This window comes from Euprymna scolopes, chromosome 18 (assembly GCF_053919585.1).
Source record: "Euprymna scolopes isolate OS-2025 chromosome 18, ASM5391958v1, whole genome shotgun sequence".
In the NCBI taxonomy this organism is placed as follows: Eukaryota; Metazoa; Mollusca; class Cephalopoda; order Sepiida; family Sepiolidae; genus Euprymna; species Euprymna scolopes.
The window spans coordinates 82897792-82919425 of record NC_136499.1 but is presented as its reverse complement, the minus strand read 5'-3'; the positions used below and the strand labels follow the sequence as shown (position 1 = coordinate 82919425).

Sequence of the window (21634 nt, the reverse complement as noted above, 5' to 3'; positions counted from 1 at the left end):
GGAAATAGACACCCAGTTTCTCAGTAACGGCAAACAGCAGTTCAGTTTCTTTTCTTCCCTCCGACCCACCCCCGGTAAGTCAAATCAATTTCAATTCTTACAAAACAAAAAGAATAATATTCTGTGATTTTTAACATCGTTTGCAAATTTTCTGGTTTCTTCTTTATATTTATTAATCACCATACTTAAGCTTTTGAAACTAAAAGAATAATATGCTGTGATTTTTAAGATCTTTTACAGATTATTTTGGTGTCTTCTTTATATTTATTAGTCACCATACTTAAGTTGTTGCAACGAAAAGAATAATATGCTGTGATTTTTAAGATCATTTACAAATTGTTTTGGTGTCTTCTTTATTTTTATTAGTCATCATACTTAAGTTGTTGCAACAAAAAGAATAATATGCTGTGATTTTTAACATAGGTTACAAATTGTTCTGGTGTCTTCCTTATATTTTTTAGTCACCATACTAAAGATTGAAGCGAGCTGGTCGCCAGAGAAAATGACGAACAACTCACTTAAAATAATTTTTTAGAAAAATTAATAAAAATACATATTCAGACTTGGTACATTGAAGGAATTGTAAATTTATTTAACATTTCTCGGCGTTCCGTTACACTCATATGTTTGTGTCCATTGAAAACAAAGAAATCCTTATGGACTGGGTAAATGTTCCTTTTGAGTGTAAAATAATTAGAAGAGAAAAGAGAAATTAATGTTTTTCTTTGTGAATGCATTTCGTGTAAAAAGTGGAGCAATGAGATAAAGAAAATATTTTTTTTGTTTCGTTTAGAAGAAATTATCATAATGTCTTTGGTTCGGGCACGTGCGAAAAAAGGCCGCAGCGATGAAAAGCATGTCTTACCTCATGAAGTCCAGTGGAAAGAAAGAGGAAGAGAAACACCTCAAATTTTGCGCCACATGTTTTTTGTTCTCTTTTTTAAAGCTCTCCGGAAACAGTGACATATCAAAAAGTCCCTGTCAAATTTTAGTTCCGGGGTAGGCGCTACAAGATTTTGAATCAAAAATAATAATATGCTGTGATTTTTAACATTGTTTACAAATAGTTCTGGTGTCTTCTTTATATTTATTAGTTACCATTCTTAGGCTTTTGAAACAAAATGAATAATATGCTGGTATTTTTAACATCGTTTGCAAATATTTCTGGCGTCTTTTTTGTATTTATTAGTCACCATACGTACGATGTTGCAACAAAAAAATAATATGCTATTATTTCTAACACCGTTTACAAATTGTTATGGTGTCTTCTTTATATTTATTAGTCACCATACTTGAGATGTTGCAACAAAAATAATAATTTGCTCTGATTTTTAGCATCATTTACAGATTGTTCTGTGTCCTTCTTTGTATTCATCCGTGTTGTGTTGTGGAACAACAGTGAAAATAAGAACAATCAAGTCGAGGTTCGGTTAAGGAACAAGTGCATTAAAAATAATGTACAAAGATAGGAAAACATGTATATCTGCTGGGCACTCGGCTAACGGTTGAAGTGCAGCCACATCTCTCTCACCTGTGTTGGAATTACTAGCGCTATTTATAGTGCTAATCGGTGTAAATTCTTCTGTTCAAGGAAGGCCGGTATAACACCCACCTTTGAAAATATCGCGTATGAGATTAATAACGTTTTTTTTTTGGTGGGGGGAGGGGGTCACCCTAATTAATTCTGTTTATTTCCGTTTTCTGTTTGATAATTTGTTCTCTGGAGCTGTCTCTTGTATGGGCCCCTTAAAAGTATCAAACACTGTCCATGATGTCTTCCTCGGGCAATCCGGTTACCTCACTGTTTAAGTATCTTTTCCGAATTTGGTTAGTGTGACGTTTCTTCACAAAGTCGGGTCCGTTAATTATGTAGACCATGTTGCCTATTTGTTTCTCAACAATGCCGGACTCCTAGAAAGTCTTATTATTTTTGTGAATCTTGTAGAAGACTTTTTCGCCAACTTTATACCGTTTTTCTGTTATCGGTTTTTTAAGGTTTGGCCTATCCTGGTTTGGTAACAACTTGTGAAAAATCGATCTAACCTTGCGACATTTCGATGTTTGCATTGTAAGAGACTCTGTAGACTTGTAAAACCTGTTGGATTGACTTATCCATCGGCGACCCACTAGCTTTTTTTCAGTGCTCTCTTGAATGTGTCAACGAATTTCTCTGCTTGTCCATTACTTCTTGGATGGTATGGCGGAATGGTTATATACTTGATTAGATGATCCTCGCAAAAATGTTTAAATTCGGTAGACGTTAATTGCGTTTAATTGTCTATAATAATGCAGTCTACTACTCCAAACCTAGCGAATAGTTCATACAGGAAGTTGATAGTTACCTCGGATGTTGGATTCTTACATTTTAATACTTCCGGCCATTTAGATAGGCTGTCTACAACAACCCATCTAGCGGTCCTGCAAAATTTAAATGAATCCTAGACCAAGGTCGGTCCAGTTTTGCTCACAATCCGAATTGAGTTGGAGGAGCTTTCATAGCTAATGCGCATCCTCTACACTCCCTGATTTTTCCTTATCCATGTTTGGACAATAAACGAAAGAGCGCATAAGGCTTTTCATTCTTGATATACCTTGATGTCCTACATTGAATTCCTTGAGTATTATTTTCTGTAATGTCGCAGGAATTATGATCCTGCCGCTATATAACAGGAAATTGAATAAATTTCTTCACCTAGTTCGTTATTGTTGATCCTTTCTCTCGTGCGTATAATAAATTCGTCCACCTTTGCCTTACTCTTAATCTCATCAAGCGTTACTGGAAGTTCTCTTATTGTGTCACATAACATATTTTTTACTTCAACTTCCGCTTGAATGGCTGCTATTACTATATCATCCAATGGTTCTGTCTGCTTAGGTATTAACCTTGGTAACCCGTCTGCATGACCAAATTTTTTAGATGGTACATACTCCATTTGAAAATTGTAATTCAGAAGTATGGTACCCCATCTTTGGAGTCTATTCGCCGAATACTGTGGTAGTCCCTTTTTCGATCCGAAAATCGTTAATAATGGTTTGTGATCTGTTTGTAACGGAAATTGCCTACCGTGCAGGAAACGATGAAATTTCTGTATCGCGAATATAATGCTTAGCGCCTCTTTTTCAATTTGTGAGTAGTTTTTTTCGGCTGGCAAAAGTGATCGGGATGAATGTGCTATGGGTTCCACTTTTCCATCATCCATTTTGTGTAAAATGCATGCTCCTATGCCATAGGAGCTGGCATAGCTTGCAACTATAATTTCACGCTTGGGATTATAATGTTCCAGAAACAAGTCAGACGTTAAAGTCTCTTTATTTTCCCGAACTGCTTCTTCGCACTCTTGCGTCCAGACCCATTTTTGGTCTTTCCTTAACAGTTCATTTAAAGTCGATCTTAGTTTATGCATATTTGGCACAAATACATTGTAGTAATTTGACAAACCTAAGAAAGCAATATTTTCTGGAGCAGGCATATTCTTTATTTCACTTGATCTATCTGGATCCTGCCTACTTCCATGTTTATCGATGATTTTCTCCATGAAAAATGTACATTTTCCCTGTTTTACTTGAAATCCATAATCCTGGATCATTTTGAATACTTGGTTTACATGAGCTTTGTGTTCTTCTTTGCTAGCACTTTTCATTAAGACATCGTCCAGGTACCCTACTGCGAAAGCCAGCCCATTTAACATAATGTCCATAATTTTCTGAAAAATCGCAGGGGCGACTTTGACCTCAAAAGGAAGTCTGTTAAACTTGTACAATCCCTTATGGGTATTGATACATAGCAGCTTTGAACACTCCTCATCGACTGGAACTTGTAAGTACGCGTCACTGAGATTGATTTTAGAAGAATATTTCCTTCCACTCAGTTTCGCAAATATCTCTTCGGGGTTCGGAAGAGGATAATGGTGATCTTGTAATGCCCTGTTTAAGCCTGTCACGAAATCGGCGCAAACCCGAATCTCATTACTCTTCTTTTTGATGTAAACCGTTGGTGCAGCCCACTCACTGTGATCAATTTTTCCGATGACACCCATCTTTTTGAGTCTTTCTAATTCACCGTCTATCTGTTCTATAGCGGCGTATGGAACATTTCTTTTCTTTCTGAACATTTACTTTTACGTCAAATTTTGCTACCGCTTTTGTACACCTTCCCAAACCGCCTGAAAATACGTCCGGAAAATTCTCTTTTAACTCCCACTTAAGTTTTTCTGCCTCCACATTCAAATCCCCAACCTTTTGGCAAAATGACCTTAAAGGCAAATCCCATAGTCTAAACTTTTCGAACAGATCAGTTCCAAAGAAGTTGTTTGATGTTCGCATGACAAAAATTCTTGCTTTTTCGGCCCTGTTCTGGAAAAAAATATTCGTCAATAATTCACCTTCGAAGGTAATTTTTCGTGACTGACGCTTCTCGCCGTTTTATGTGATTTAATCATAGTGAGTCTCCAAGGCCTCCTCCATGTCTGTACATTAATAATGGAAATGTCAGACCCACTATCAAGTTGTAGCATTACTTTCTTTCTAAACATTTTGACCTGTACATATTTCCAGATATTTTGTTCCTCATGTTCAATTTTGGTAAGTTTAATGGATGTCTTTCTACCAGATTTTTTTGGTGGCAGTTGTCACATTGTTTGAATTCGTAGGGACACTCATTGTACCAATGTTTACTTCCAGCATGGTCCAGGTGGATCTTTTCCCTGTTTCTTTCTCTGGTTATTTTTTGAAGTCGGATTTTTCTTTTGAGGGTCTTTTTAATATGCGACACTCCGCTTTACTCTATGTCACGACTGCTTTGTTTCAACGCAATAAACCGCTAAGTTTTGTAGTTTAAATTCGGTTCGTTTTCAACTTTATTTAAAACACGACGCCTGATTTCAGCGTCGTTATTTATTTATTTAATATTAAATATTTAAAATTATCTGCTGATAATTCCTCCAGTTTAAAATCGTCGCAATGCTTGTTCACTATACTTGCATAAGTCGTCTTCCTCTCTTCTAGTAACATTCATATATTTATATCGCGTATGGAAAAGAGACGTTTTTGCAGAAAACAGTTCTGTAAGTAGTGTAACTGTTTCTTGGAAGCTCAACTCACTGGTCTTTTTTTGGGAGAATAAAATTCACGAACTTTGTATGCTCGACTGTTCCCAATTTCCTTAGCAAAGGCCTAACCTTTTTCGCGTCTGACCAGGTACTACAATCCGATATAAAAATATCCTCATATCGTCGAAAGTGACATCGTCTTCTTGATTATAATTGAAATTTTGAATAGCGGCCCACACAGCTGTTTGAGAAAATGCGTTATGATTATCGTCCGCTTTAGTTACCTGTGTCGCCTCCAGAATTTTTCTTTGTTCCTCCTGTATTTTCATCAATATTTCCTCGAAGCGTTTCTGTTGTTGAAGCATTTTTTTCTTCAAATGCTTGTTTAAATTTCTCTTCTCTTTCTACTTGTTGTTGAATTTACTGCATTTGTAACGCGAGATTTTGCTCTGCATGGAATTGGAACAATTCCAACAGTGAATCTTTGAATTTCGCACACATCATACGACTTCAGTTTACAATTTACGCTTGTATTAAAGAAATATTCCTTAGCAAAAAAAATCAACCAAGTTTTCTTTTCCAAGTCTTTTGTTTGAAGAACAACAGTTTAGCAGTCCTTTTGTAACTTAATTTGTTGAACGCTATATTTCTAGTCTTACTAGAAACAATCCAGCGAAATAACATTTGTTTAACATTGTTTTATTTGCACGCGTTTTTACGTAGCAAAAATAAAATCCCTCGCTTTAAACATCCGACGAATTCGTGTGGGAAACTTTTAGTCTTTTTTTTTTTTACTCTCTTTGCCTTTTGTAAAGAAATGACTGGATTCTTTACATGTTTGCTAAGCACAAATGACGTATGCGAATAATTATTTTTCACGGTCTGTCTATTTTTCTCTTGACAAAGTCAAGCGTGTGTTTTTTTTTTCAAATCCCAGATGTTATACAAATAACGCTAAGCTTACACGGTATTTGCTAGTTGGTTTTGGACATTTAACTTTGCAGAAGAAAATTCTTACCGTAGGAAAGATGGCTTCTGGTGAAAAAAAAATGAACCCTTTTTCCCTTTCTAAAACACTTTGTAAGTGTGTTCAATTATTAAATAATTGACAACATTCGCATTTTTCGCTGTAGATTTTGATAGCAAGTTTTTTCCCCGTCGCCAAATTACTATTGTTACTGTTAATCCTTGTGTATCCAAATATCTGTTGAAATGACGAAGGTGTTCTGCTGTAAAGATTTTACAAATCTGTATTCCAATCACCTTTGGTGATTCTCTGCAGTGACGGTCGTTTCGATTCCTTGTCGCCAATCTGTTGTATCATGGGACAACAGTGAAAATAAGAACAATCAAGTCGAGGTTCGGTTAAGGAATAAGTGTATTAACAATAATGTACAAAAATAGGAAAGCGTGTATATCTGCTGGGCACTCGGCTAGCAGTTAAAGAGCAGTCGCATCTCTCTCACCGGTGTTGGAATTACTAGCGCTATTTATAGTGCTAATCAGTGTAAATTCCTCTGTTCAAGGAAGGCCGGTATAAGAGAATCGATGAAATATCGCCGTCACTGAAAAAGTCTCGGTGTAGTTTGGTTGTACCCTTTTGCGACAAACCTGGCCTTGTATTTAGGGGACCCGTCGGCGTTTTCTTTGATTTTATATACCCATCTACCGCTTATTGTCGTTCTGCCTTTGGGTAAGGATGTTAGATGGTTTACATTATTTTCCTTTAGGGAGTCAATTTCTTCCAGCATTGCTTGAATCCAGTGGTGCGTCGCTGGAGAAGTCACAACTTTAAATGCGGGGTATGCCGTGTGTGACATTGTTGCAGTAGTCAGTGTCGATTAATGCGTGGCCGCTCCCATCCTGGACTACAGTCAGATAGTCTTCTAGGTAGCTGGCATTTTGTGCTCACGCGCCGGGTATCTTCGCGTACAGCTAGTTTCTACTATAGACTCGGTTTGTTTGTTGGTATTCAGAGTTTTCCCTTGACTTTAAATTTTTTATTAAGTTTTTTTAGGGGAAAATTTGCGTCATCATCGCTTGATGAGTGGGTTTGTGTTTGAGTGTGTTGATTGTTACTGTTGTTGGTGAATTTTGCCAGTCTGTGTTTACACACTTTTCCGTTTTCTGCGTGGCAGATAAGATATGCTGGGCTGTTTCTGTCGTATCCGACGAAGATTCCCCTCTGGCACTTTGGGTCTAACTTTCATTTTATGTTGGAATAGACATAGCAAGGTGAACCGAAAATGTGCATCCTTGATAAGTCCGGGTTTCTCCCGATCATCTTGTAGTAGGGCGTCTGTTTTAGACGGTTATTGAAGCATCTGTTCCATATAACTGCAGATGCCATAACTGCATAGTTCCACAGTGTTTTCGGAATAGAGTTCGCCAGTTTCTTTTGGCCGTTCCATTTCGACGAGGCGAGTATGGCACTGAGGTCTCGTGTTTTATGTTGTTATGATGGAGTAGTTTTTCAAAGTCGTTTGACTTGAACTCCGAACCATTATCAGTATTTTCATTCTGCCATATGGGGAAATATCTACAAGGAATGTTTCGGTGGCAAATGTGGCGTCACTTTTGTTTTTAATAAAATATACAAATACAGCGCCAGAAAAGTCGTCAGTGAATAACATGGCGTATTTGTTCCTGTTTAAATCCGCTGGTTCTATGTGGCTGGCTAGGTCTGAATGTACTAAATGCAGAATATTTGTCGCTCGTTTGTCGTGAGATTTATTTCTTTTCTGGTGAAATTTTCCTTGGATGCAGACGTTGCAGTTTTTGTTGTTGTCAGTCTTATTTTTTTATTTTCATCCCTTCGACTACATCGGGTACTTTTGTTATATCGTCGTAATTGCAATGGCCGAGTATTTTATGCCACGTGTGGATATCGTGGCATTGATGACAACTTCTGCATTTCCTTCCTCCATAGTTTTTAGTTAGTATACCTATTTACAATGCCTCCCCACGGGACAGAGTTAGACACCAGGGTCGTTTTTTAATGTGGAGAAAAGGTACAAAAATAAAAATTGTCTCAGTCGTGAAGGATTTCTCCTCCACCGAAAGAGAACAAGAAATATAAGTGCAGCATCTGAAGAACAGATAGTTTTTAGTTAGTATAGTCTGCTGCTCACGTGTATTTTGAATTTCGTTCCGTTTTTATGTTTTAGTATATTCCCATCTTCTTCGAAAATAACTGTCGCTCTGTATTGGGTTGCAGTTTTCACAGAAAATATATCCTGCAGATATGAAGGTATAAGTAGTGCCCCTTTTAAGGTAGTCGTAATGGAGTTTCCGTTAATGTCTAAAAGACAGACTTCAGCGTTTCCTCTTTTTAGGCTAAGCCACTGGTTTTAGTTCTGTCTGCCAACTCCATGGTAGTGGTTCTCAGGACGGAATGTTGAGTCGAAATTCTTAAATTTCTTCGCGTCTGTTAAAATATGCGAAGTGGTCCCTGCGTCAACTAATAGGTTCGTGTGTTGTATTAAGTTCCGGGTATAGTAGTAGTCCTTTTGAATTCGAAGGAGTTTTCTTCGGTGTCAACTGCCTTTTACATTGTATCTTTTCGCTTATAACAGCAGAACTCCCTTTATGGGTGTTATTTTTACAGTAACTATACCACTTTTTTCGGTGTTTGTTGTTGGGACATTCTTTCGATAAATGTCTTTTTCTGCCGCATATAAAGCACGATACTTCATGTTCATCATGATGGTGACAGCTCTCCATCGTATTATCTGAAAAAGACGATGTCAATTTCATCACTTCGACACTGGTCGACTGGATTTTATGTTTCAATGTTTCGTCGAAACCATGGAATTCTGTTTTAAATTCCAGGAATGTTATTTCTTTGTTGATGGTTGTCACATAAATCGAAAATGGATCATAGCAGCTTGGTAGTCCTTTTAATATCATGGCGATAATTAAGGCATCGTCAACTGCTTGTCCTACATTTCCCAGAGCTGTTAAAATTGTCTCAGTTCTAATCACGTATTCTGCGACGCTTTCGTCTCTCTTTTTTTTTTTTTTTTTTTTTTTTTTTTTGAAAGACGTGAGTTGGCTTTACAAGGAGATTACCCTTGGTTTCCCTTTTGCTGGGTAATGTTCGCGTAATATTTTGAGAGCTTTTCTCCCATTATCTGCAGCTTCTCTCATTATTAAGGATAAACTTTTGTTGTTCAGAAATTGTATAAGTTCGGCGTCGCTTCCGTGTATACCTTAAATGGTGTCTTTTAGGCTGAGCGTGCGTAAATGACATAAAAATTTTGTCTCCTAAATTTCGTATTTGGTTTCATCTCCGTCAAATAAAAGTATGTTCCATCGGCTTCCATTATTTCTCCTGAGCACATAACCTGTTGCGAGTTACATTTCAGTGAAAAGAGAAAAGGAACTGGAACAAATATTTGAAGGAGGACACGAACACACGTGTGACGGGTATAAAGAGAAGTATAGTTTATTTGGGCACAGGAAGAGGGAGTAAAAAGCGATGATGGGATTACAACGTAAAAGGGATGTGATCATAAAAGGGTCCATGATAAGCGTTATCGTACTTACTTTTAACATTGGTCCTTGATCAATGTAAGGGAAACCCTTCATACTGAGACAATTACTATTTATTTCGATATTGCCCCCTTTTGGTGGGAGCTGGTTTCCCCCCACATTAAAAACGATCTTCGTGGGAGGTTTAAAAGCATTTAAAAGCAACGCCATTTTCGCAAGTCATCTTTTTGATTGACTACGTTAAATTTGAACGCTTTGCATTTCCGGTCGCGTCATAGAGTAGGTTTTCTTTCACTTTCTTTTATGCCTTCACGTCATGGGTTCGAGCCTGCCTGCCTGCCTGCCTACTACCACTTTTTTATAAATTTTATTTGTACTGAAGACACACCTTCAAACACCCGCTAGCTCTTAATTGTAGAGGCCAGAAAGGAGTTATCTCCCTTTCGCCCAGACTTTGCATAAGTTGAGTTATCACCCTTATAAAAGGACAGCCGAATCGCCATTAGTTGTTTACACTCATTCACGGCGACACGCTGTCGGATTGGAAAACCAGCTTGCTTAACGCAAACTTTACATGGCGCTACGAACATATTGTCACTTTAAAACGTGAAATTCTTATATCGCAACTAGTCGAGTTACAAAAAGAAAACATCGAATTATGGAAGGACATCTTATACGGACGAGCGAACACGCCGCTAACAAAAAGAATGCAGCGACCTTCTATAGGTTTGGACTCAACAGATAGCGAATGGGCACTCTTTTTAGACACCTGGTCACGGTACAAGGAGATGTGCAGACTCGAAAATCCAGCTGCAATTCGGAACGAACTGCGAGAAGCATGCACACCGGAAACGAACAGGTTACTTTTTGAGCTCATTGGACCAGAACGACTCAACAATGCGGCAGAGGAGTACCTTCTTCATCAAATACGACTAGTGGCCGTTCGAGGCTTACACAAGGAAGTCCACCGACAAACGTTTCACTCCATGAAGCAAAATGAGGGTGAGTCAGTGACCCATTTTTTATCGAGGTTACGTGGCCAGGCGAAATTTTGTGAATTTCGTATTCAGTGTCCGAACGAACCCACTTGCCGGCAGCAGGTTAATTACTCAGACGATATGGTTGCCGGGAAAATGATGGCAGGGTTAAGAAATATCGAACACCAGAGAAGGATACTGGCAGAGGCAGCTACACTTCCTACCTTGGATCTAAAATTTTCATGGTTGGTTTGCCTGGAGGCAACAGACGAAGCAACTCCACACTTTTCCGATACCACACAACCTCCCGCGATGTCTGGGGTACAAAGGTCGAATCAAGTACAACAAATGCATGAGGCAAAGGCCCTGTCGACCCCACGGGACACCAAACCTTGCAACGGTTGCGAAAAAACGTCACACCGTGGTGGATCGATGAACCGGAAAGATTGCCCAGCAGTGGGACTCAAGTGCCACTTTTGTGGAATAGTAGGGCACATTAAAAAGGTGTGCCGGAAAATTAATAGATCCAAAACGGAGGCTATAAAAAGCGGGGAGTCGTTCATGTTTTGCACCACGGATAAAGCCCCTACTGAAAGACACAATGAGAGACAACCGGCAAACATTCCTCACCTTGAGTGGAATGGGAAACAGTTCCAGGTGGGCGCCCCAGAACCGCCCCCCTCAGTTACAGCAGAGGTAACTGTAATGAACAAGTGCCATGCGACCTTTGGAAGAGTGCCAAAGAAGCCGATGAAAGTGAGCACCCACGCCATCCAAGCCTTTGTGGACACAGGAGCCCAAACTTGCTCTGTTGGCCCCGAGATTCAAGGACTCCTCGGGTACCCAAATGGGTACTTGGTTCCAACTACCCATCGGATAAGGGGTATAACAAATAGCCAGTTACACATCAAGGGGGTCCTGTTTTTACATATTAAGGTGGGATCAAGAGAAACACGACAGGCAGTGTATGTGTCTGACAACACATCCGGGCTCTACTTATCACAAACGGCACTTAAGGAGCTGAAATTATTGCCATCCAATTTTCCTACATCATTATCACAAAGCAGCTCAGCGGAAACAGAAGAGACGGCCCCTTGTGGGTGTCCGCGCAGAGCACCGGCTCCGAAGAAACCAGCAGCAATCCCATTGGAGCCAACCGACATTAACAGAGAAAAATTGGAGCAATGGCTAAAGGAACATTTCAAGGCCAGCGCATTCAATACCTGTCCACACCAACCACTCCAAGTAATGAAGGGTAAACCCTTAGAAATAAAATTCCTCCCAGATGCGACACCGACGGCAATCCACACACCAATACCTGTCCCCCATCATTGGAAGGAAAAGGTGAAACAAGATATAGACCGTGACGTGGCACTGGGGATAATCGAACCCGTACCGGTAGGCACACCAACTACTTGGTGCTCGAGAATGGTGTTCACACCAAAAAAGAATGGATCCCCAAGGTGGACGGTGGACTTACAAAAGTTGAACGAGGCGACCATGAGGGAGACGCACCACACTTCATCCCCATTCAATCAGGTCTCGGTAATACCTGCACATACCAGGAAGACTGTACTCGATGCATGGAACAGTTACCACAGTTTACCGCTGTCTCCAGCTGCACGAAACACCACCACGTTCATCACTGAATGGGGTCGATACAGGTACTGTCGAGCCCCTCAAGGATTCCATGGATCAGGAGATGGCTACACCCATCGATTTGATGATATCACCATGGACATGGCTTGAAAAACTCGGTGTATAGATGACAGTCTCCTGTGGGACAACTCAATGGAATCCTCATTCTGGCACACAATTGAATATATAAACCACTGCGCCAATAGAGGGATTGTATTTAACCCAGACAAGTTTCACTTTGCTGACATGGAAGTGGAGTTCGCAGGGTTTCAAGTAACAGCGAACGGGGTCAAACCCGCAAGAAGAATGACTGAAGCCATCCTGAGCTTCCCCACCTCGACAAATATTACTGGGGTTAGGTCCTGGTTCGGACTCGTAAACCAAGTCTCCTATGCATTCTCACAAGCGGAAGTTATGGCCCCATTCCGAGAGTTGCTGAAAACAAAGGACAGGAAATTTTATTGGGATGAGACATTGGAACAGATATTCCAAGAATCAAAAAAAATAATAGTGAAAAGGATTGAAAAAGGCATCCAAACGTTCGAAATGAACAGAGCAACAGGACTCGCGACAGACTACAACAAAACAGGGATATCGTATTTTCTGTTTCAAAAGCACTATAGATGTGAGGGGGAATTAAACATGAGTTGTGGGGATGGCCATTGGAAACTCATCCTGGCGGGATCCCGTTTTACCAACGACGCGGAATCATAATATGCACCAGTGGAAGGTGAAGCCTTAGCTCTGATCTATGGGTTGGAATCATGCCGCATGTTCATACTCGGATGCCCAGACTTGGTGATTACAGTGGATCACTTACCGCTCGTAAAGATATTTTCAGACCGAGCCCTGGAGAATATAAAAAACCCACGCCTGTTAAACTTCAAGGAAGAATCACTCATGTATAAATTCAAGATAAAACATCGACCGGGGAAACTCAACTTGGCCCCTGACTGTGCATCTCGGTACCCAGCAGGCACCCCACCAAGAGACCAGGACCAATCCATTGACACCGCAGTCAAAGCCGCCTTCACATCAATGTATGAGAACGATACTACGTTAAGAGCCATCACATGGGGAAGGATTGTTGCTGCGGCAGCCACAGACAAAGAATGCAGGACTTTGAAAGAACTGATTCAAAATGGCTTCCCCCAGTCACGTAACAATATCCCAACCGTAGTTCGAGTCTTCTGGCCTATGCGTGAGGAGTTATATTGCCTGGAAGGAGTGATCATCAAGGGGAACAAAATCCTAATACCTCGACAACTCCGCGCAGAGGTATTGGAATCTCTTCATTCCGCTCATCAGGGTGTGAACAGAATGCTGGCGAATGCGAGACAACGACTATTCTGGCCAGGGTTGGATGCTAACATCAGGCAAACAAGAGCCCAGTGCTGCACGTGCAATGAAATCGCACCATCTCAGCCCAGGGAACCCTTGATGTCCCCAGCAGACCCGGAATTTCCATTCCAACAAGTGGTGGTTGACTTCGTCCAGATGCAGGGTAGACACTTTATGGTATACGCAGACAGGTATACGGGATGGGTTGAAGTGGCCCTAATGACGTCGGGAAGAGACAAGATTGTGTGCGATACCTTGAGGACTTGGTTCTGTACCTACGGTATACCGGAAGAAATTTCGTCGGATAGTGGACCACCATTTGAATCCCAGGAATACGACTCCTTTTTGAGGAATTGGGGCATACGAAAACGTACCTCATCAGCGCATTATGCCCAAGGCAACGGCCGCGCAGAGTTAGCCGTCAAAACCGCAAGACGTATACTGGCGGACAATACGGACAGTTATGGACGCCTGTGCGATGATCGGGCGGCCCGAGCACTACTGACCCATAGGAACACGCCTGTCCAAGATCTGGACATGTCCCCGGCCATGATGCTGTATGGTCGGGTCATTAAAGACCACCTTCCTGTCCTGCGGGACAAATACCAGGTTCGAAAACAGTGGACAGAAATAGGCAAACTAAGGGAAGTGGCAATGGCCAAAAGACACATGAGGAACGAGCAGTATTACGACCAACATTGTCGCCCACTCCGGGAACTCCAGGTAGGAGATTACGTCCAGATCCAGAACCAGGATGGGAACCACCCACGTCGATGGACAAAGACGGGGAGAATCGTTGAGACCCAGGGGTACCGACAGTACCGAGTCCGGGTCGATGGAAGCAATCGAGTGACATTGCGCAACCGTCGGTTTCTCCGCAGAATAAACCCGGTAGTGGATGGCCCTCGTAACATCAGACAAGAAATCCCGAACCCACCTATAAATGTGGAGACCCCACAGGCACAACCTCCGGAGGAGGCAATGGAGGTGGAACAACACGCCGACACGGAATCCCCAAGCGAGCATGAGGAAGAAATGGAGGTGGAAGATACCATGGGAGGAGATACCCAAAAATATAGTCCTCCTCCGTTAAGGGAACCGTCAAGTCGGAGGACGAGAGCCCCATGGGGTTTGTCGCCGCAAATGCGGGGGAAATCACACGAGTATTTCTCCACATAAAAGATGACCACAACAACTTGCTTTTGTGGTCACGAGAGGGAGGGGCATGTAGAGGCCAGAAAGGAGTTATCTCCCTTTCGCCCAGACTTTGCATAAGTTGAGTTATCCCCCTTATAAAAGGACAGCCGAATCGCCATTAGTTGTTTACACTCATTCACGGCGACACGCTGTCGGATTGGAAAACCAGCTTGCTTAACGCAAACTTTACATTAATAAAATAATAACATGGTAAAGTAGGCATGTCAGGAAAAATAACAGAATTAGCAGGTACGCATTGGGGGGAAAAAAGAAGTAACGAAATAGCAATACGTTTTTATCTGGTAAATGCGTACCTGAGCTAAAATAAATCTAATAAAAGTAACTGTAGCAAAAAAGAAAATAAAACAATCATAAAATAAATATGTTAATTATTTGCTATGTTAGAATAGCGTTTTCTTGTTGGCATTAATTTAAAAGTAATTTAATTTAATAAATATGTGACCTATTGTGTCTTCCTGTTGGAATTTTCTTTTAAAGTAATTAAATCTATGCAAATCTGTCCTCATATTTTATGTTCGCAGCTTGTTGCATCACTAACAAAAACAAAATTGCAAAGTGCACGAAAACGTTGCCGTAAATAAGTACTGATTTCTGAAAAACGAAGTTTGTTTATATTTAATAATGAGAAAATGTAGTCGTCGTCGGCGGCAAAGTAAAAGAAATTCGTTTATGGAGAAGATAACGGAATTTTGGGGTCGTTATCAAAATCCGTTTTCCTTGGTAACAAATCAAAAAGAAAAAAAGTGATGGAAAAAAGAAACATGCAAACCAAATTTCCCCGAAATGAGGGACTAAAGAAATGAGCAAGTAAAAAAAAAGACTCGAAATATAAATAAAATAATTTTTACGTCTGTATTTTCAGAGTCCAGAATTCTGTGTCTTCCCTACATAGGATAAATGCTGATATTAATGTTTTGTCTTCTTCTTCTTTGAAGAGAAGGGAATCTCGGTAGAAAAGTCTTCCTTAATTCCTTTCACATCCAGATCCCGAGCCGATCTTTCTGTCTGTCGCCCTGGTCGGCAAATTAAATTTATATACAGAAAAATATCTCAAATCACCCCTCTTCTATGAGTCTTTGAGATTGGTAATTTCTCAGTGAGTAAAACCTTGTCACTTTTTAATTAACTGAAAAGAAAAGTATCATTGTTCCCGAAAAGAGAAAAATATAAATCAAAATATTTTACGTCAAAAACTTGCGAAGCCTAGCTTGTCGGATGCTGGTGAAACACAAACTAACGAAAATAGTCTTTCCTTCCTCACTTCCCACTCCACAGGGGCAGAGGAGGTGACCGCCGAAAGGAATGATGATGATGATGATGATGATGATGATGATGATGATGATGATGATGAAAGGAGGTGCCGACAGAGCGCATATCGTAATTAAGTACTAATTCTTAGAAACAAAGTTTGTTTATGTGTAGTAAGGAAAACGTGTCGTCGTCGTCGCCGTCGGTATCTTCGCTGTAGTCAAACTAAAATAAGTTCCAATGTTAGTTTTGTAGCAAAACAAGATGGAAAAGGTCTAACGTGTGCAAAGCACTATTCACAGTACGCAGGTCTGAACCCTTTTTGATTTTTCTTTCTTCTTAGCCTGCAGGACAGAAGAACGTTTCCAATGTGAGTATTGGTTAGTTATTTATCATTTGTACAGCCACACAAAGCACAAACGTGTGACCGCCTGCTTCTTTGATAAAAATTACACTCCCCTTTGATCTCATGATCATATAGAGTGCATTGCGGGGTAAGTCTTTTACTCATTTCTGCGAAGGGGCACATTCATCATCTCTGGTTCTGGTTCCAGTTCTGCTTCATCAGACAAACTATAGCCAATACTCTCTGGTGGAGGGGGTTCACTGATCGCGTTTGTTAGCAGCTCATCACTAGATGAGTTATCGCTTTCCTCTGCAGTTGTATAATCTATCTTGGCAGCCAGCCAAAGATTGCGCACATGCTGTGGAGTTCGATTAACTAGGACCGCCTGCTAGCTGATCACACAGTTCTCATTTGAACTTGGTGGTGCACCAGTTTCCTGGAGGTTTTACCTACAATGATTGGCAGTGTCAATTTCCTTTACTCTGACATGGTGTGTGTGTATAGCATTGGCAGGCGCTGTTGCAGGTGACTTCCCATCCTTTGGCATGATGTTATACCAATACTTTCTGGCAGCAATTATCATAATGCTGTGATGGTTTCTTTCAGCAATGCCATTCCCTGATGGCACATGAGCACATTACAATCATAGTCGGGGGCCTCATTCATCTAACAATCGCCGGACTTGTTGGCTGCAAAAAGCTGTATCGTTGTCTATCAAGACCTCTTCCGGTGCACGTTGATCAGAAAAGATAGATGATAACTGGTGAACAACATTTGTCGAGTCCGGCTGGGTCATTTCTCGCAAAACATGTAGGTTCACAATCAATAAGAGCCTTCCCATTGTAATGAGTGATATCCATTGCTACCCATTGCCATACGTCCTTAACTTCCAATCGCCCTTTCTGCAAATGCTCTGGTGCAGGATCAACAGACATGCCTCACACTGCTTGCCGATTTGCCTGATATCTGCCTTTGTCACTGCCGGGTGCATGTGCCTTGGAAAATACAGGGTCCTCTTGATATCTGAATGTCCGCTCTGTACATGAATCTTCTTTATTTGGCATGGGCTCATCATGCTAATTAAAATTGCACAGTATCAAACAGTTTGCTCCCATTTTTACGGCTTCATACCATTTGTGAGGCATACGGGTTAATTGGTCAGCACGATTACAGTGTGATGCTACCCACATTACACTCACCGATAGCCCAGACTCAGAGACCAGATTCTTCAGCGTGTCTAGTCTTTGTCGGATCAACACCTCACTGGCTGCCTTAGTACAGATTCTTGAAAGTGTGTCAGACCCCCAGTGGCAGACACAGAGACTCTGTGTACAGGTGCAATTTTTTGACTACCATTGCAGTGCCAGATTTATGCCTTCTACAACAGTGTTCAACTCCACCAGGTTGGTATGCTGAGCATCACTTACAGGTCGCAGCCAACATACATCCTCAAACACGTTTCCTTTTTTCTCTAATGAAACTCCTAACGCCAATGAACTGGCGTCCACCCACACATTCACATCATTACCATCGACACACCACTCCCCACAAGCAGGGTCCTTTTCATTCACTCTCTCCAAAGTTTTCGTTATGTAAATTCGCTCTACACAGAGCCAACCACAGGCTGGTAAGTGACTAATAAGCTTCCCACACAAGGAAAAAATGGTCCACTGTATAATAACGTCAGGGATGCCTGGAACCCCACTGCCAAGCCTCCATCGTAGGGTACCTCTTCCCTCACAGATATCCAATCCCAATTTTAGATGTTCAGGATCCTTGCACTTCAGGCCAAGCTGAGCTAATTTTTCTCTGACACGTGATGCATACTGTACATCCTCATTAACGTACACATTATCGATCTAGGCGTACACATCCTCAATTGTCTTTTCGTAGGACAGCATCGCATTCACAATAGTCTTCATGGTCTGTTGTGTAACATTCAGACCGAAGCTGAGTCGTATCAAGTAATACTTTTGCCCCCAGAACCACATTGTCTGGAATGGCCACAACCTTTCTGGCGCCATTCCCTCAGTTTGCTGGTGCACACATCAACATCAGCAGTGTAAGCCTCAATATACTTGTTGAATTTATGATAGTCCAGCACCTGTCTCATTTTCAACTTATTATGCTGGACCACCGCAATTAAGGGTATCAGACCTTTGGGAAGTCCAAGCTTCTCATCAGGGTAGGGGATTTTGGACTCATGTATCAAGTTCTTGCTCGTATTCATGAGCCTCGTCAGGTATGAGGTACTCCATGACGCCATTCTTAAGTTCAGTTGGCGCCCTTCCTTCAAGTCCACTTCCATGATGCAGTCCAGGCCTTCTGTTGATGGTCATAGTCCACCTTGAAATCAGGCTGATCAATGTGGACCATAGCACACATTGGGGCTTCCAAAAAGCGCACACTCCCGTCTTGTTTAATGAAAAATCCCCCCCCCAGCGCCTTGATGGCATCATATCTAAGCAATAAGGCGAACCCTAGCAAATCTCTTTGCGTTAGCAACACATCAATTTCCACAGCTACGCAGGAGTTTGTATGAATCTGCATGGTTCTGGCTCCACAGCATGCTTGTGTCTCATTGCGTATTGTGGTGACTTTGGTGTTCTTCTTGTTCCAGGTTCGACACAGTCTGCCATTCACTATGGTATGTGAGCAGCCTGAGTCAAGGAGAGCTGACTGGGGCACTTGGTTTATGTATACAGTCATTGTTGGTTGTGCCTCACTTACATCTTGTCCAGGGAGCAGAGCAGCACTGATATCCTGTCCCCTGACATGTTTCCTGCACAGTTTGGGGTTAAATGTTCAATAACACTCCATTGGAAACAGCACACGCCTCTCCATCCCCTGTCAGTGCAACTTTTCAGGAAATGACCCCACCAGCTGCAGCAGAAACATCTTCCATTGGCTGTAGAGCTCAGACTATTACTACCCTGTACTATTCTGGGGTGTCTGCACTGCTATCACAACTGGTTCCCCTAGGTTCTCCTCATCCCTGATGATGTCTCGAGTGCGTTTCAGCAAGTGTTCCATAGGCATTGCTGAAATACTGGTGGAGGCTCTCAGCTGTTGCTTTACACAGGTTGGAAGGCTGGCCACAAATGCATATGCGTTCCAATACTTCACCACTAAACAGGATTGCAAGTGTTTTCAGCTCTGCAAAAAAAAAAAACATCCACAGTTTCTCCTAACATGAGTCTCCTTGAAGCAAATTTCTTATAAGCCGCACACAGATCCATGGCAAATGCCTTTTACAGTGCATTTTTAATTGCCGTCAAGTCAGTCTTCTTGGCAGCACTGAAAGAAATTATGGATACAAAGAAGTGCACATGAATTATTTGCCTAATTTGTAGTCGACTGCTTAGAAAGTGATAACTTCTAAGAGTTCTGTGAGACGTTCCAAATTAATCATGTCATGACTCCCCAGTACCACCCGTGATTAAACGGACAGGTGGAATGCTTTGTCAACACTTTGAAGTAAGCAGTCATAAAAGCATGCAGTACATCTATAGAAACGACACTACAGGCCTATAGTATCACATATAACCCTAATACACCATCAGTAGTTTCCTCAGCAGAAACGATGTTCCAGCAAAAAATATGATCCATATTTGGAAAACTGTCACCAAAACAAACAAAACTTAGAAGGACTCCTATAGTGTCTAAAAAACGCTATGACATAATGCTAGGAAAAAAATGTTTTCTGTAAAGTTTATAAAAATAACATGTCTTTCTTGGAACTGGGCACAATAGGCAAAAGAATCGAAAATATGGTGGACATCATTCAAGATCTTAAATTCAAGATCTTAAATTCAAGATCTTAAATTCAAGATCTTAAATTCAAGATCTTAAATTCAAGATCTTAAATTCAAGATCTTAAATTCAAGGCAATTAAATTCAAGGCAATTAAATTCATGCATAAAAGACACCATAATCAAATAAGAAAGCATCTGTTTGATGATCCAAACTATGCGCCTAATGAAAAAGAATCCAGCCATTGAGACGATATATGGCACTTTTGACATCGAACCAAAGAAGAGTGGATGCACAACGTCCTCCTCACTGGAGATGATGCCAAGGACTTATGACAGAGGATTAAAACTTTGTATATTTCACGCCATGCAAATCCATCTATTGTTCTGCCTGTTCGAAATTCTGTTCAGTAGAGAAGAATCTTGGCATCCTGACTTACACATGCTTAAAATCATTCAGCAAATCCTCTGCTTTGATCTTCCTCAACTCCTTGGTGACATTAGTGATAAGAATGTGGTGCAGCTTATGTCTTTCTTGATCGTTTGACAGATTGTCGACTTGTGAGAGACCATGTCAGTGGCAAGCTTTGTATAGTTCTAGCTTAGGATTTTGCTTTAACACTGTATGTATAAATAGCAATCCTACACACCTCAACAAGATTAGGTTTAAGATTCCTAAAATGAACATGTAAGGTAACAGGTAAGAGTTAAAAATCAGTTTTAAGTGATCATTTTCTGATTGGACTTGAAGATTCAATTTTTATAAAAAATTATCTAAGAATAGCATCAAGTAACACTTCTGTTTGGTCATGACCGATAGAGTGAGAAAAATGTGCATTTGTTAATTAAAAGCGAGCAATTCGAAATTCTATTTAGGTTTCTAAGGTCAGCATAAAAATTTCTATGTTAAATTATTAGGTTTCCAAGTTGAAAATAGATGCACCTAAAACATTATGAATATATTAGTTGTTCAAATAATTCCAATTATTCAATTTCAAACAGTCATGCAATAATTGTTTGTTTTTTCCTTTTTTATGCAGAATTTTTAAATGACGATGAGATGTTTTTTAACTCTGGACCAGAAAATGAACTAGAAATTGCTGAAAGAGAAGTTCGAAGTATAAACCCAGTTATCATCGAAATTGCTATTTTTTGTGATGAAGATATGACAGCGTTATTGGAGAAGGCGAAAGCTGATACAATTGAGAAAAAAGTGGATTATATCATTTCCAAATTTAATGGGGTTAGTTGAAATTATAGATGCATCATATTTGAACATGCATTTTTTTAAGAAATATACCGAGAAAAATAGAATGCGACCTTAAAATGCATTTATTCAGTTTCTTTGTTTAAGGAGGAAAATATTATTTAAAATTCTGATGTGACAGACCAACGAAAATTTTATTTTAAACTCAAGTTTGACAAACCAATAAAAATGCTATTTATAACTCCGGCATAACAAATCAACGAAAATACTATTTAGAAGTCTAGTGTGACAGACAAATGAAATTACTATCTTAAAATATATTGTTACAGACCAATAAAAATACCATTTAGAAAATATAGTGTGGT

At 40.5% G+C, this 21634-nt stretch overlaps 2 protein-coding genes across 6 annotated transcripts in view; both read left to right on the top strand.

Moving 5' to 3' along the window:
- The window catches only part of LOC145297671 (A disintegrin and metalloproteinase with thrombospondin motifs 3-like), a 1581225-nt gene that overhangs the window by 745001 nt on the left and 814590 nt on the right, over positions 1 to 21634 (top strand). For all 5 annotated transcript variants that reach the window (XM_080143852.1, XM_080143853.1, XM_080143851.1 and 2 more), the window contains exon 6: positions 21103 to 21305. In XM_080143852.1, the coding sequence (XP_079999978.1) occupies positions 21103 to 21305 (203 nt within the window). The remainder of the gene's footprint in view (positions 1 to 21102; positions 21306 to 21634) is intronic.
- The window catches only part of LOC145297670 (uncharacterized), a 247201-nt gene that overhangs the window by 88242 nt on the left and 137325 nt on the right, over positions 1 to 21634 (top strand). The gene's annotated exons all lie outside the window — the stretch shown is intronic.